Genomic DNA, 16,705 nt, shown 5'->3' with positions numbered 1-16,705 from the left:
CCACAGCAGTCTCTCCAGGCCACCCCCTACAGCAGCAGAAGTCTGTCTGCCGCTGTGTTCCTAATGCAGGGCAGAACAGAAGCACTCCAATGATTTGCTCTTTGTTTTCCAAGTGGAGCAATTAACAGCTGTCAGATACTTCACAGAGCTTTAAAAGGGAAAGAGTGCATGCCTGCAGGACAGCAGAGATAACAAAACACTGAGCACAGCCATCAGGGCAGGAATTGTGGGATACTGGCAGAACCCAGTTCTCTTGATAAAACAAACAGCAGAGTTCACACTGGCTCTTTGTCGACAATAAAGACAGGGGGAAAGACAAAAGTCTCTTGCAGGGCTTGAAGTGTGTTTTCTGACAGAAGTCACATTGCAGCATTAACACTTTCACTGGTTTGTTGCCAAAAGGCAGATTTTAGTGACAAACATGCCAGTGTTGACAAGGCTATAGAGTTAAAATCAAGTCTCCCATGGTAGTACAGACTGTTTACCATGAGATCAGCCTGGGAGCAGCAGTTGTAAAAGCCACACTATTTTCCATCCCGACTTACGTGAAGTAAGTGAACTACATGGCATGCTTTCTTTTCCTTTTGGTGCTGTGGAAATGGGCTTTGTTGATAGAGAGGAGGACAGACACTTAGAGTTATTAACTCCTCCCAATCTTGCAGGAATTCAATGCATAAATTAATAATGACCACATCAGTGCTCCTGAATCTAAATATATAAAATGTCCTGCCTCCTATAGGGACCAGGTTAATCTACAGCTATTGACCTGATTAGAGAAAAGTTTGAAGCTATTATTGTGGCAAGGAGGAATAAGAAGTCATTGTAGCCCTTCTCATTGCTCTAATGAGATATGTACTAGCCCAGAAAACCTGATGTGTTGGACAGATAAAACAAAATACAGCATATCCTAAATCCAAGAGTCTACAGTATACAGTCAGCTGCATAAACATTTTAAGGAAGAGATGTGACAGTTTAAAAATGGTCTATAAATATATGAATTAGATCAACACCATGGGAAAGCTTCTTAGTCCTGTCCATACTCAGACATATAAATCAGCAGATAGTATGATGGGTTTTAGAAACTGAGGTCACTGAATGCATATTTGCTTTATGCAGATTAATACTTACATCTCTACTGCCAAGATCTACAGCTCCATCCTGCTCACCTTACAGACTAATTATGTATGTCTAGTAGCATGCCAAAATAAACAAGCTCTTACAGCTCTGTGGAGACCTGGAGGGGGAAAAAAGTGAGTGTGAGAGAGAGAGAGAGAGAGATCTGGGGAGCACAAGCACAATGCAGCAGCTACAAGGAAGCTATGATCAAACTCATACAAAAGTACTAATCAATAAATGAATGAGATAATTAAATTAACATTGAGCCACTAAAATTCCCTTTTGTGCTCAAATTGCAGAATTAAACAACAGTCTATCAAGGATTAATACAAAAGGAAAAGAAATCAATAAACTTCCCATAGTATAGTTATTGCCTGTGACAATTAGTTCATTGGCTAAACAACCCAGTGCAACATTTCCTAGCAGGCAGTGGTACAGAAAAAAAGGAAGGCTCCTTTTCATCAAAAAATATTGTATACATACTTAAAAAAAATCTGTTATTCTTAGAAGTAACTCCATAACCTAGACTCTGGATACTACTGAAGTGAAATCCTGACAGGAATGTTTTGTGTGTGTCTGTCTTGATTCAGCTTACCATAGTGGGGTGGAAGCATCATGATAGTTAAAGATGGGAGGAGACTGACTTGAGCTGCAAATTCTGACATGAAGTAGGAGGATCTGGAGCCATGTTCATCCCATCCCTTTTTCCTTTGTGCTAATGCTGTTTTCAGGGGTCACTTATTTAGACCCAGAAATGACTCCAGAATGCTAAATACTTAGCAAGAACATTTCTAGATATGGGTGTTTGTATTATTAATGGATATAGCTCCTGACATGCTGGATTCATTTTTAAGATTAAGGAAAGTTGATCAACAGATGAGACTGATGTCCAAATGGATGATTTGCATTAGTAAGTAGGTTTTCTATGAGAAGTATTTTTACAAACTTGACTTACTACCAATGAGAACACATTAACTAAGCATGATAACTGCCCTCTAAAATCAAACAATGATCTTCAGCAACTGGTTTTATGTGTTAGTATGCATATTGTCCTAGGAATACAGAAACAGTTTTTACCATTCATCTCTCAATTTCAGATCAGATTCAGGTGAAAATCATTCATGCACTGACAGGTAGAAAAAGGCCTAATGTACCAATTAAGACATGTTTAGATCCTATTTTGAGGGTCTGAATTTAGCACAGCATGGACTTCTGCCTGACCATCATGAAGGAAAGTCTTGTCACCATGACTTGACTCCTTCTACTTTACATTTTATTTAAAAATATTTTAAAACAGTTTGCGCACATCAATTTGCTTTAGCAAAAGACAGTTTGTATTCATCCCAATGCCAACTGTCCCTATGCAAATCTCAGCTCATTGTAGCAAAATAGAAAGAAATTAAGAACAGAAGCAGGCATTGCAGTAATTAGTTCAGTCTTCTACAATTCAGAGATATGAGGTTTCACATTTCGCCTTAAAGCAAGATATCTTTTTTCTAAAGTTCACACAAGGAAGACACCAGTCGTGCTCTACAGAAAGAACAGGGAGGGAGGAAAATGTAAGTGCAGCTGCAGTCTCTTGTTGACTAGTTTGCTGGATGATTTTTCACACAACAATAAAGAATGATGGCCCATTGGAAAAAGCTCATTAGTAAAATATGTTTTCCGTTAAAAGTACTTTTATGAGTTAGTGCCAATGTGAATAGATCAACTGAGCATGACAACTGCCCTCTCGAACCAAATTACTGTATTGTATTCAGCACAAGCCATCATTAATTATTGTGGCAAACAGCCTACTTCCCAGTGCCCAGCACTGAATTCTGGTTTTGCTAAATGTACAGGAGCTTTGCTTTCCACTTTCTGGATCCAGTGCTTAATTTGTGCCAGGGCTTGCCAAGACTGAGCCCTGGCACCTCTGGGTTTGCTGAATCAATCATGAAAGTAAAAAAATTGCTTGATCCCTAGGACCTCTATCCTTACAAATTAAGCACTGTCTGGATCAAATCTGAGATAGCAAAAGGGAAGTTTCTTGTTTATTGTAAGTCTGCTGGCACTCAGGAAGAAAAAAACTATGCAGAGTTTTAATAACTCTTCTATATTGTCTTCAGTGCTGAACTTAATAATGAAGGCTCCTGCAACGGCTATATTCTTCCCTCATCAGATGATATCATTAGGCAAGATGAATATTCAAAATTCAAAAATGGTTGAATAGCGCTAGTTATTCCACTGCTGAATATAAAACTCTACAAGTGGATGCCAGGTGCAATATTTCAAACTATCAAAAGATATTTGGGTCCAATATTTGGCCCAGTCTATTAAAGAGAAAAGAATTTTTCAGTTTCTGAATTTTTAACAAAATATAGGGACTTATGATTTCAGGTTTTCTTTTGGTTCATCTCTGTACAAAACAGAAATGTTAATAAAATGAATTGTCAAAAATCCGTACACTGAATTTTTACTGTGTGCTGTTCTGTCATTTTAACAACCACAGTCATAGAATATATAATAGTGAACTTTTACAGAAGAGTAAAAAATGTAGAGAGAAAGAGATCACATTCTTCTGCTCTTTATTATTTATTTAATTTATATTATTTTACAAATAAAATATTTTAATGAAAAAAATAATAAGAGTGTGATGCTAATTAGCTGCAAATTACAATAAAACATCCTTATGGCAACTCATTTTATAAATAGTTTTTTCCCTAAAATATACCACTGCAGGGAATGTATGCTTCTTTAGGTACATGGATATAATTTCCAATGGGGCTAACAGGCATTACCATATGTGAGCACCGTGAGGGGAAAAGAGGCAGCTAAGGAATCAAAATATAGTCATAGCAGTCTCCCCCTCCACCCTCCATTTCAGATGTAAATAAAGAATGGCTTCCAGTTAGTTACAAGAAACTGTTATAATCAGTCAAAAGCACATACATCATTACATTGTCATCAAACCCATCTCTCTTCAAAATGCTAAAAATACCTGATGTGTTCCTAACACAGGAAGAAGGGAGGTTGCCAGGAAAGGGTGAAATGCGTTAGAAAAATAAAACACGCACAAAACTCGAATTGCAAAAACAGAACCACAAAGACTTTGGACTCAGTCCTGCAAACCCTTACTCTGAATTCTACCTAACGAAACTGCTAACACCAGGAAGGGGTCTTCATGTTCTAGCCAATACTAAGTTTGATTGTTTTAGTTTATAAGCCCCATGCACAGGAACGATTAAACCACTCTTAGCAACTTGTAAGAAATGATCATTTTACATACAGGGACTTTCATCTTGGTGGATTTACACATTCGAAGCCTTTGGCCAATGGCTTTGACCCAAGTGAGTTACACTGAACAGGAACATTCTTATTCCAGAATAAGAGTGTCCACAGTAGAGTTACCCCTGAATAACTTCATTTGTAGACAAGACATTATACAACCCTTCTGAAATAACCAACTAGTCAAATCCATGGCCTATAAAAGAAATGTCACCTATTATTATAAAATCACCCTTTCCTGTAGGATGATAGCTTGAGGCATAGGCTCAGAAATTTGAGAACCCAAATACATTTTTCCAAAGCTTCTGGGACACTGTGGAGAAGACAAACCTAATGATGTTTCTTAGGAATTTATAGCATTTGTGGTGACTCGGTGCCATGCAGAATAATGTGTACACTCTGAAAACATAGTTATTTTACACCCTTCTCCTGACATTTGTGCCTTGCCCAACATCTGAATGTAAACTGTGAAATAGGAAGGGGACTTTTCCTCAAATCTTGTTTGCTTTTGATCTCAAATATCCATTAACACTTCATTCAAGAGCTCAGAATTTTTCATTCAGTGAACTGACCTGCTCGATAACATAACCTCAGTTGATCTGCACAACACCTCCAAGCTGCAGATCAAGCCTTATTGAAAACATTTGTAAACCTAAAGCCCTTGCTTTAGGGTCTAGTCTATTCCTTTCCACAGAGACATTCTGTTTCCATTTCTTTCAACTACCTAGGCTGTTTACATTTACATTTGCCATTTTATCTCCCTAGTGGCTTAGACCTGCTGTGGCACCCGCTAATCAGCAGCTGCTGTTACCGAAAAGAAAATTGAAAAACAAACCACTCTTTTTCTAGATCTTCCTCTTTCTACACCACATTGAAAAAAGAAAGACTGGAAAGAGGACTTCAGGGCTTCTTACAATGTAGAAGTGAAATTCCAAAAGCTGCACGGTTCAAATAAATGTGGGGAAATTGAGGGGTATTGTCCCCACCTTCTCCAGGCTCTGTGGAAATGAAAATGCTCATTAAATTAATCAACTTCAACCTCCAGATGACTGATCTATGGTAGACCTCATTGATGTCACAATGGCAACAGAGCCAGTGAGAAATTAGCTTACTTCATAACTATAACTAATGCTCGTTACCTGGAAGAGGCCTCTTTCTACGGGTCAGAACCACAATGTGCATTGTCATGAAACTACAAGTGAGAGATGGTGAAGAGGAGCTTCAAATTAACCTGCAAGGGTAACTGGATGTACTTCTGGTCAGAGCATCTATCCGTCTCTGCTTTCACTTTAATTATTTTAAGTTACTCAGTTTTCTTTATTTCAGATGTCCACATTTTGCACACTTTTACAATGACTGTTTGTCCTAGCATTTTCTATGGCATCACCATAATTTTAGATACTTTTTTTGCCAGACACACAGACTATTTCTTAAAGTGACACCATCAAACATGACCTGTGATATGCAGAAAGTAGTCCCATTATTATTAGGAATGGCCTCACAGTTGAAGCTCCTTTTACCAAGCATCATATTATTACCACTGTGTTTTCTGTAAAAGTTCAATAACCTTAAATATGTGAGTAACTGATGGCCATAACATTGGTGAAGATACGGAATAGCACTGGGGAATGAGGTAAAGATGAGGACTTCAGATTCCCAAGTTTCTTGTGACCAGCAATGTAAATTTAGGGCAGATTGTGTCACTTTTTTGGGTAACATCTTTGTCAGCCTACAGCCTCATTCTCTTCACTGGGATGAGGTACTAACTCCTGTGACGAACACTACCACAAGATGGCCTTTAAAATCATGTTTCAGGTTCCAAAAAATTGGATACTGGTTGCCTTTTTTTAATGCACTTTGCCTTTATTTGATTTGGGAAAGAATAAAAATGAACAAAATACAATACATAGAGAACCTTTCGAGGAAGGTACAGATTAAGGAGCGGTTTTTCAAAGGCACATATAAATTAAGGTCTTAATTCCCACTGGATTTCAATGAGAGGTGAGTGCAATACAGACCTTTGTGCCATGGGAAATATCCCATGTCCTTTCACTAAAATATACTGTATTGACAATTATATCTCCTCATCAATGTGATTCTTGCAACTCTCATAGAACATAAAGACCCATCTTCTTTATGTTTTTGAACTAAGATGATACACTATGTGTCTGCTGGCACCAAATTTTAAAGGTATAAATCAAAGGTTAACAATTAAAGTGAGATGTGGGTTCTATACCAGCCTACAAGGAGACCTTGGGCAAGGTATTTCACTTCCTTGTGCCTCAGTTTCTTCACTGGAAAATGAGGATGATGCACACCTCCATAATAAAGCACCTGGTGATGCCTTGGTGAAAAGTTCTATATAAGAGCTAAGTATAATTACTGTTCTTTCAGATGGCAACAGTAACATTCTATTTCTTTGATTATTTTTCCCAGTTAACATTGGTACTTTAATCAATTCTGTATTTCACAGTTCATTTAACAATCACAATAAGAAGGCAAGGTTCTGGATATTTATTGCCTCAGGCCATTATTGTTTTCCACTTTGACTGTCAACTCAAATAACTTTTATACACACAAATTTTTAATTGCTAGTAGAAACAATTCAGTATTTTTCATGTGATTCACGATGTACAAATCACTTTAGCCAGCTGTATCTAAATTAGCAGGATCTACACACAATAGCTTCATCACAGTAATTTATTCGTATTATCAAAATAATGGTTTGATGGACTGCAGGCTAACAGATTTTAACTGCATTTGTACAACTCTCATTTTGTTATAAAATAAGAAATTGTGCATATAACCACCATATATAGTGGGTGAAATCCTTGCCCAACTGAAGTCAATGGAAACATTTTCCTTGATGTCAATGGAGCAAGCATTTCACAAATTGTATTCAAAACTTACCTTGATCATTTAAACATTACTTTCCACAATACAAGTTCTATGTTTCCTTTTGTGTATCACACTGTTCTTTAGCAGTATATTCTCTTTTCAAAGTTAAACAATGTAGAAAAAAGGCGAGCATATGAACCTTGTAAAGAGTTGGTTTAGGGACACAATCTCTCTGTCAAGGCATGAATGGAATTCCAGAAATATGTCTGATGATAGATTCAGCAGTGTTTTACATTCTAACTGTATTCAGCAAAAGGAAAGAAGCATATAAGTATCATTAAACATAGATTAAAGAAGTACCTTACTACAAGAAAATAGACATCATATAAGCCATATTCATTTGTATGTACCCAGGTGACAATGCAAGACAGAAAAAGAGAAAAGCCAAGAGATTGCAAAACACTGACACAATTATTGGAAACTGGAACATGAATCGAGAATTGGAGATTGAGAAGGATGGTTCTGTGGATAAGGCATCCCTAGGATTCAAGGAGTCTCTTGTATACCAATTCCTCTGTGCCCAAGTTACCCACCTGTAAAGTGAGGATAATATTTCTCCACCATACCCATGAACCTAAATTCATTAATAATGTCTGTGAAGCTCTCAGATATTTCTGGGATAGACACACCATTAATTCAAATGTGGAACAGAGGGTTGTTTGTTATTTTTGGTATATATGTTGTCTGATGGTGTTTACAATGTTCCTATAGTAGCTCTCTATATCTATACACTCTTTCCTTTATTTTGTGAGTAGTTCTTTTTCTTCCTAGAATCCAAAATCAATGTCATAGAAAGGCCAATTAGATACTCCTACTTACCAACAACCATACAAAAACAAAAGGAAACAAATAAGATGACAAACAAGTTTAAAAGAGATACATAGAAATATAGTTAACCTGTGAAACTTTCAGCCACAGGATAGTATAAAGGACTAAACTTTCTAATAGTCTAAACTATTAGACTAAACTAGGCTAATAGTCTTGATTATAGTTAGCCTGAGAAAACATAAATTGTTGTTATTCCCTTTATTTTCCTTCCCCAATCTCTTCTGATTTTACATCCCATTTTAATACTTTATCACAAATTAGACTGCTAGCTCTTTGGGGCAGGGATCATACTTTATTCTGTGCACAAATAGCATTTGCTGAGGCTGCCATCCTGAACAGGGCCTCTGGGTGCCACCACAGTACAAACAAACAATAATAAAGCTCAATAGAAATGAAAATTAAAGGAAGAAAAATCATGCTAAACATAAATACAGGCAGTCCCCGAGTTACGCGGATCCGACTTATGTCGGATCCACACTTACGAACGGGGCCCTCTCCCTGGTCTCCAGCAGACCAGGGAGACGAAGCAAAGCGGCGGAACACGCGGGCAGCGGGCAGCCCAGACGCGTCTGGGCTGTCCGCCGCCTGCGTGCTCCGCAGCTTTGCTCTGCTTCGCTCCCCGTTCCCCTGCCAGGGGGACGGGGAGCAAAGCAGAGCAAAGCGGTGGAACACGCGGGTGGCGGACAGCCCAGATGCGTCTAGGCTGCCCGCGTGTTCCGCCACTTTGCTCCCCGTCCCCCTGGTCTGCAGACCAGGGGGACGGGGAGCAAAGCAGAGCAAAGCCGCGGAGCCCGAGGGCAGCAGGACAGCCAGGGCACGTCTGGGCTGTCCCGCTGCCCCCATGCTCCGTGGCTTTGCTCCGGGCACCTGTGGTACAGCAGCTGGGGCGCTGCCGGTTGGTCCCGTAGCGCCGCTCTGGGCGCTACGGGACCAACCCAGCAGCACCCCAGCTGCTCTGCCCCAGGCGTCCTGATTCAGCCACGGCTGGTCAGTTTCAGCAGCGGCTGAATCAGGACGCCTGGGGCAGAGCAGCTTGGGTGCTGCTGGGTTGGTCCAGCGGCGGCGCTACTGGACCAACCCAGCAGCACCCCAGCTGCTCTGCCCCAGGCGTCCCCAAGTCAGCCGCTGCTGAAACTGACCAGTGGCTGACCGGGGCTTCCTGGAATCAGCCACTGATCAGTTTCAGCAGCAGCTGACTTGGGGATGCCTGGGGTTCTTAAGTTGAATCTGTATGAAAGTCAGAACTGGCGTCCAGATTCAGCCACTGTTGAAACTGATCAGCTTCAGCAGCGGCTGAATCTGGACACCAGTTCCAACTTACATACAGATTCAACTTAAGAACAAACCTATAGTCCCTATCTTGTACGTAACCCGGGGACTGCCTGTACTGGTAAGATGTAGTCAAGTGTAATACTTCTGTAGGAATTCAGTGGGAAAGGTCAGATGATATCTTCTGTACAGTTGAAACTAAAAAAGCAATATATGCAAAAACATTATGTTTACAAAAGCCAAAGTAGGAGACGTCTAGTCTCTTCTAGACAGAACTTCTGTTTAGCTCACATGGAAATTTCAGTACAACTGTTACACTGTACTAACCAAACACTATATTCATTTTGTTTTCTTATCACTGAAATGAGAGCTTCTCTCCCCACTTCCTAATTTATACATCATCCCAAAGTAAATATGTTCAAGTTTACCATAGGATTGATTGTCACTTCAGAATAGCATCACATCACTCTACATCTGTTTATAGTGGCACAACATAAGGGGAGGTGATTTGAAAACTAATAATAAGTGGTAACAGGTCAAAGCAAAGGAAAACAAAGGAACACTGTGACGTGACCTTTAAACCTCTTCCTGCAGTACCGTAGGTTTTATCCTTGCACAAATATATGCTATCATTCAAAACACTGAACATCTTCAGTTTTCCTACTTTTGATAATTGGAGCTTTCTAGCATAATATTTTCCACTGACAATGAATTTTAAAGCAACCATATCAAATTGTAATGGAAATTCAGCAGTCCAGCACAATAAGTATGTTCATTCCCCTTTCCATCTTCTACCCCAGTGTTTCCCAACCATGGTTCCATGGAACCCTGGGGTTCCGCAGACCATTGTCAAGGGTTCCACGAGAAATCGTGGAATAAATAAATAAATAAATAAATTCTTACAATGTAAGCTGACATATATATATATGCACACACACACTAGCCAAGTAGCCCATCATAAGACGGGATTTTCAGGTCTCTCCTCCACGTCGGTCTTCTCTCCTGAGCCTCCGGTCTCTTGCTCCGTCTCTCTCTCTCGCTCTCTCCTCCTCCTCCTACTGCCTCTACTTCTCTCTCTCTCAGCTCTCCTCCGCCTCCTGCCTCTCACTCGAGGGACCGCGGCGCCCAAACGGAGCAAGCAGCCATTTGGGCTCCCCCATGGCGACCCATCTGAGAAGCACAGAAGTCAGCCGAGTGCCACGGGGGGAGGTGAAAGGGCGGTGACGTACATGGCCAGGCCCCACGCCCTGCCATGTACGTTACTGCCTCACCCCCCTTCCCCTCCCGCCGTGGCACTCTGCTGACTTCTGCGCCACTCAGCTGGCCCACTGTGGGGGAGCAAGCAGCACAAGCGGACGTTTGAGCCCCTCACTCTTCATGCAGCACAGGCCGCCCAGAGGGAACAGCCAGCATTTCAGGCAACAGAGCCGCCCAGAGGGAACAGCCAGCATTTTAGTGTTACAGACTCACAGACATTGGACTACTATATATATGATAACAGCTCTTTACAAATACATTTTCTTGACAATAATTTAGCAGTAATTGAATTGCTATCCCTGCTGACTTTTTCTGACCAAGTAAATGTTTTCATAGGCAGGGGTTCCTAGGGATATGAAAAATTATTTTCGGAGTTCCTCCATGGGAAAAAGGTTGGGAATCACTGTCCTACCCACATACTTACTAGGCCCAAACCTACATGCAAGGAATGAGAAGCACAGTGTGAGATTTTTAGTTATAGGACAGTGAACAGCATTAGAGATCCATGTGCTTGATACAGAAAATTAACCCTGAAAACAAAAGGTAAATTATCTTTGACTCAATTATGTATCTATTAATTAGAATACATGGTGCCTGCCTTGCTCCTATTGGCTACCAAGTTTTCAATCTGTACCCGTGTTTAATAATAAGCCTGGATTTAGGGTCAGATAGAGCTATGCTGATTTACACAGGCTGAAAATCTGCCCATAGGCTTGTTAGACTGTTGCATTGAACTTTTACTCCAAGGGTGGGGTTTCAGGAGAATGTGTGTGTTGGGGGGGGGGGGAGGTGGAGGGTGCCCTCCAGGACTCCGTTTGCTTTGCATCCCATTCCCTGGACTATCAGGAAGTGAGGAGGAAGTGTTTGCATTCCATGCATGTCTCTCAAACCTGGCTGGTGGAGGGAGCTCACCAGCCAGGTGTGAGAGGCATGGACAGAATGTAAGAACTTTCCCTTCACTCCCTGATAGTCCAAGGATGAAAAACATGCTGCACTCTGGAACGCAAGGCTGCAGCCTACCCTGCTCACCCAAAACTCTGCCCTTGTTTATTGCTACTTGTAACACCTTCAATGTGCACCTTTACATCTGCATTTTGTTAAGGCAATCTAAATGGGTGCTTAATTGTGACTTCCAGGCACATCATCATTTGTCTTCCATGTTCCTTGAGTCATCATTTTAATTGGGAGTGTCTGAGATAAATGAATGATGTCACGTGTAAGTACACAGTTGCCCAGGAAAATTCCTTTGCTAGACATCATGCTTCAGATTCACCTGCTTACTTCATAAGCAAGAAAGTGACTGCAGTATTTCCTACGCCTGGGAGAGTAGGAAGAGTGGCCCATCTGCTTTCACAAGAGTTGGGGAGCTGTGCTTTCCCTTACTCTATCTCCTGCAAATAGCTAGCATGACAGGAGAAAGCCTTCTGCCTCTTGTCAAACTACCTTCTTTTTGAGTCCACTTGCATTAAGCACCAAACTAGGTGGTACCTTAGCAGCGTTACAGTTATGAGTGGTAGAATTCCACAGCTGCATATGCTATGGATTTAAAATCCCATTTAATTGGTTTATCAGTTAAATGCAATGTTTAACTAGTGAACCCATTAAAGAAGAGTCAGGTGGGGGCCTCCCCATGGCCGGACTGAACCAACCCCTCCGTGACTAGAAACAGGTACTGCTCCAGCTGAACTGGAGCACCCCCAGCCTGTGACAGGCGCCAGAGATCTGGAGCAGTCCCCTGCTTGCAGGAGCGGGGAGCTGCTCCAGCCCCCACTGGTTAACTGGAACCATGAAGGGTAAGGCTTACAGGTTAACCATTCATCTCCCGGTATGTTAGTCCATTTTTGAAGCAGACCATCACAAAGATCTGAAAACAGAAGCTATCCCCAAGGCATTTCAGTGGTCAAACCACATTGTAGCTTTTCCACTTTGTGCGTGAGTTTTAATAAAGGGAGTTATGTGCAAATACTCAGAACGTCTCCATGCTCGTATAGTGGAAATGCTTCTCTTGTTCTTGGCATCCATCATTATTTTACTTAAGCATCCAACATCTAATTTAGCTCACTTTTTGCATTGTAATACTGAAGTTAGTAAAACTGAATATAGCTTGTAGAATGATATCAGTTACACTAACTGTCCTGCCATCAGAGTATGAAAATATAGGCATGCTGTCAGAAATACCATTAAGATCTCCAGTTTTCCTTTAACATACCTTAGGGATCATGTTTCTCTCCCCAGACTGGATTGGACTGGGAAGAGGAAGGAGTGGCACTGGTGGAGTTGTGCCTGGAAGCAATCAGGGATGGCTCTAGGTTTTTTGCCACCCCAAGCAAAAAAATTTTTGCCGCCCCCCCCCTCCTTTTTTTGTCTGCGGAGGGTGTGCGCGCAAATGCAGCTTGCAAAGTTTGCTGGGGGTGTGCACACAAATGCAGCTTGTGTGGCTTCCTGGAGGGTGGGGCGCATGCTCTGGGGGGGAGCCCAAACCCCGGGGCATTTTCATGTCTTAGGAGAGTGCCAGGTACTCCCCACGTGAGGACAATGGGAGGGCAGGTTCATCCACAGCAAGTCAGTTAAAGACTTCCAAAGCATGAAGCTGTTCACATCACCTAGTGCTGGAGTCCCAGTCCCACTCCTCACTCTGCAAAAGGATTTTATTATTAGAAGCCTTATAATCACTCAGACTCCAACCCCAACACATAAGCTGTCCAACTCTCGGTGTCCATGGACAAGAATCAGCCTCACTATACAATGAAACAGTTCAAAGGGATTAAGAGAACTATTGTTTCAACGCCCCAGCTCAACTGTCCAGAACAAGACAGGCACCAGACAACAAAACCCCACTAGCCTAAGACCTATTCCATGAGCGCAGCCCTGTGCTTTCTCCTTTAGGGACAGACCAAATAGCCTCTGAAGCAGGGTGGATTGATTTAAATAGCTTTGATTTAAATCTCTAATTTTAATAATGATTTAAACCGGCAAGCAGAAAACCTTGGTTTAAATGAGCAATTAATCATTTAAATTATACTTTTAAAATATTTCCCTAAATGATGGTTGAGTCTTATTGATTAGCAACCTTTAAAACATGTTGATTTACAACTAAATATAAACTTTATGCCAGATTTGGTGCTTCTATTTACTACCCAGGAGAACACACTCAGTAGAGCTACCAACTAAATAAGGGTATGTCTACACTACCCTCCTAGTTCGAACTAGGAGGGTAATGTATGCATACCGCACTTGCTAATGAAGCCCGGGATTTGAATTTCCCGGGCTTCATTAGCATAAGCGGGGAGCCGCCATTTTTAAATCCCCGCTGCTTCGAACCCCGTGTAGCGCGGCTACACGGGGCTCGAACTAGGTAGTTCGGACTAGGGTGCCTACTCCGAACTACCGGTACACCTCGTTTCATGAGGAGTAACGGTAGTTCGGAATAGGACCCTAGTCCGAACTACCTAGTTCGAGCCCCGTGTAGCCGCGCTACACGGGGTTCGAAGCAGCGGGGATTTAAAAATGGCGGCTCCCCGCTTATGCTAATGAAGCCCGGGAAATTCAAATCCCGGGCTTCATTAGCAAGTGCGGTATGCATACATTACCCCGCTAGTTCGAACTAGCGGGGTAGTGTAGACATACCCTCAATGCCCAAATAATTGTGTACCTTACATGTAATCAAATTCTTAATGTTTACATTTTTATTCTATTACAAAATGGTGTATAATAGAAACACTTAAGAGACGGGTTTTGCCCCCATTTATTATTTGCTAAGTGGTGGCTACTTTTTTTAAAACATACGATTTGCATCTACTTCTGTCTGGAGGGAAATTAAATATCCCCCGAGAGCAGGGGGAGGGGGGATTGTTTAGAGAGCCAGAAAAGAGATGCGGATCCAGGTGGGCAGCAGGGAGGCTGGGGGGGTGGGGAAGAGGACATGGAGTCCCAGCAGGGTTGCAGTGGGACAGGAGGTGGGCTGCGGGGTTGCTGGGCAGAGGCCAAGCTGGGGGAGAAGAGAGAGGGAAGGTAGCGGAGGGGTCATGGTATAGGTGCACACAGGTGGGGGAGGACAGCCAGACAAGGGGGTTCACAGGCAGAGGAGTTGTGGGGGAGAGAACACAGGCGGGGGGTGGCCAGCCAGGGGGTATGCAGGCGAGGGAGCCCCACAGGTGGGAGGTGAGGGAGGGGAAGTTTGGGGAGCACACGGGTGGGGGGATGGCCAGCTGGGAGGGGCACACCGGCAGGAGGGGGCCACACTCACTCGAAGGTGAAGAAGAGGCCGCCGGGCTCAGCATCACCAGCAGCAGCTGCAGTTGCCCCACACCACCCTCCAGGAAGCGCCCCAGCAGGGGCTGTGCCTTGGGGCTGCCCGCGCAGAGCTCCCAGTGCCCCAGGGCCAGGCTCAGGCTCCGGCTCCGAGCAGCTGGGCATGGGGATCCCAGCTCGGGGCGGCCTCTGCGAGGCTCCCCGCGTGGTCCTCTTGAGGGCTGGAATGCTGCCCCGGAAAAATGTGCCGCCCCAAGCACGTGCTTCCTTTGCCGGTGCCTAGAGCTGGCCCTGGAAGCAATGTATCTTTAAAAAGCACAGCATGTAAAATTCTGGCATCATTGGAGCCAATGTCAAAGCCCTCACTGACATCACTGAGACCAGGGTTTTACTGGGCTTTCACTGGGGTGTGGTAGTGTAGTAATCATCCGATAGACCAACTATTATGGTACCTGGAGGGGTAGGGACATAGACTTATTCTTATTTCCATGTGGAAAAGCAAGCCCACTCTCTGAAACAACTTCACCTGGGTCCTGGCCTGCCATGGCAAATCCAGGATTTGCAAGCAGGAGGGGCAATGGGGCATGCCTTCAGTTATGTCTATTGGTTGCTCATTTCACACGTTATCATGCCTGTGTAGTATGATTACTGAAACTAACAGAACTGGAGGTAGCCTCCCTATTTCATGGGTGCAATCAGAGCTTAAATCCAGTCATAGCTGTCTGGAATGGGGCTCTGGTAAATATTTTCCAAGCCCAGGGAAGAGTTTTCATAGCATGTTGAGAGGAGCGGGCCTATCAGGAATTACTCCATAAAATTTAAGATGGAGGTACAATCTTCATCCTCCTGCTGATCAGGGTGCATTGACCATCCATAGCAGTATCCCGTGCCCCAGCATCACAACCCTAATCCTAGCTGGATACAAAGGAAAAGCTCTGGACGGGATGGTGGAGAGTCAACTTACGCTGCAGTCTCGCCATAGCCATGACTCTTCTTCTGTGGGCTTGGGCCCAGCTCCCTTCTCCAGGTACTGAGACCTTGTGCATGGGGTTGCAGAGCCATCCAAGTTTTGCTTTGGTTGCCTCTCCATCATGGTGGAGGGGCAGCTGGACCAGTTCTGAATGGCACTGCAACATAGCCTGTAGGTCACAGGGCCATGCAATGCCACAAGGTGAGTGAAGGGCTGATCTGTTTCCATGTTTTCGGGGCCTTCTGTCTGCACCAGGCTGGTATTCAGATTGCAGTGTGGGGGCAGAAAATATGGTTGTTGGTGCCTCCAAGTCACACAACCAGAACATGTGAAAATTCGGGTCATAAACCACCTTTTGTCAGTTGCATAATATGTTTGAAAAGGCACCCCACCTACTCCTACAGGCTGCCTGGTGTGGAGGGATCAAATCCCTGCCCCTTTGGCGCCACCACTGGCAGTTCATGTGAGCTGTAGGTGCTCAAAATATTACAAGCACTGCTCAGACCATATGAGCAAGCCCAGAACGCATGGAGATACTCACCAGAAAATCTAAACATATACAGCTTTTCTGTTCATTATAGGCACCACTGCTTGGGTAGGGGTCAGACCTGTAATTAAGGCCCAACTAGAGCAAGCCAAGAAACAAAATCTCCAGCACAATGCAAATACACTAAGCTCTAGATGGTGGTGGGGCAGAGGGGAGTAAGCCTGAATTGTGATAAAAAAAAATCAAGACCTCAAAATTTTTCATGGGATTAAAATGTCCCTGCTGCCTGGGCTTGCTGGCTTTCCAGCTGTACTCCTGGCAAGGGGGTGGGGCTGCCCAGCTCACCAGCTGTCTGCAATTGC

General features: G+C 43.1%; 1 protein-coding gene across 5 annotated transcripts in view; it reads right to left on the bottom strand.

The window, feature by feature from the left end:
* Positions 1–1,128: 1,128 nt before the first annotated feature.
* LYPD6B (LY6/PLAUR domain containing 6B) overlaps positions 1,129–16,705 on the bottom strand; it is a 129,346-nt gene continuing 113,769 nt past the window's right edge. For all 5 annotated transcript variants that reach the window (XM_075933356.1, XM_075933351.1, XM_075933352.1 and 2 more), the window contains one exon: positions 1,129–1,234. In XM_075933356.1, the coding sequence (XP_075789471.1) occupies positions 1,179–1,234 (56 nt within the window). In that variant the 3' untranslated portion in view covers positions 1,129–1,178. The remainder of the gene's footprint in view (positions 1,235–16,705) is intronic.

Source organism: Pelodiscus sinensis, chromosome 7, assembly GCF_049634645.1.
Source record: "Pelodiscus sinensis isolate JC-2024 chromosome 7, ASM4963464v1, whole genome shotgun sequence".
Lineage (NCBI taxonomy): Eukaryota > Metazoa > Chordata > Testudines > Trionychidae > Pelodiscus > Pelodiscus sinensis.
The sequence above is the reverse complement of the archived record's forward strand: the minus strand, read 5'-3'. Positions and strand labels throughout refer to the sequence as shown.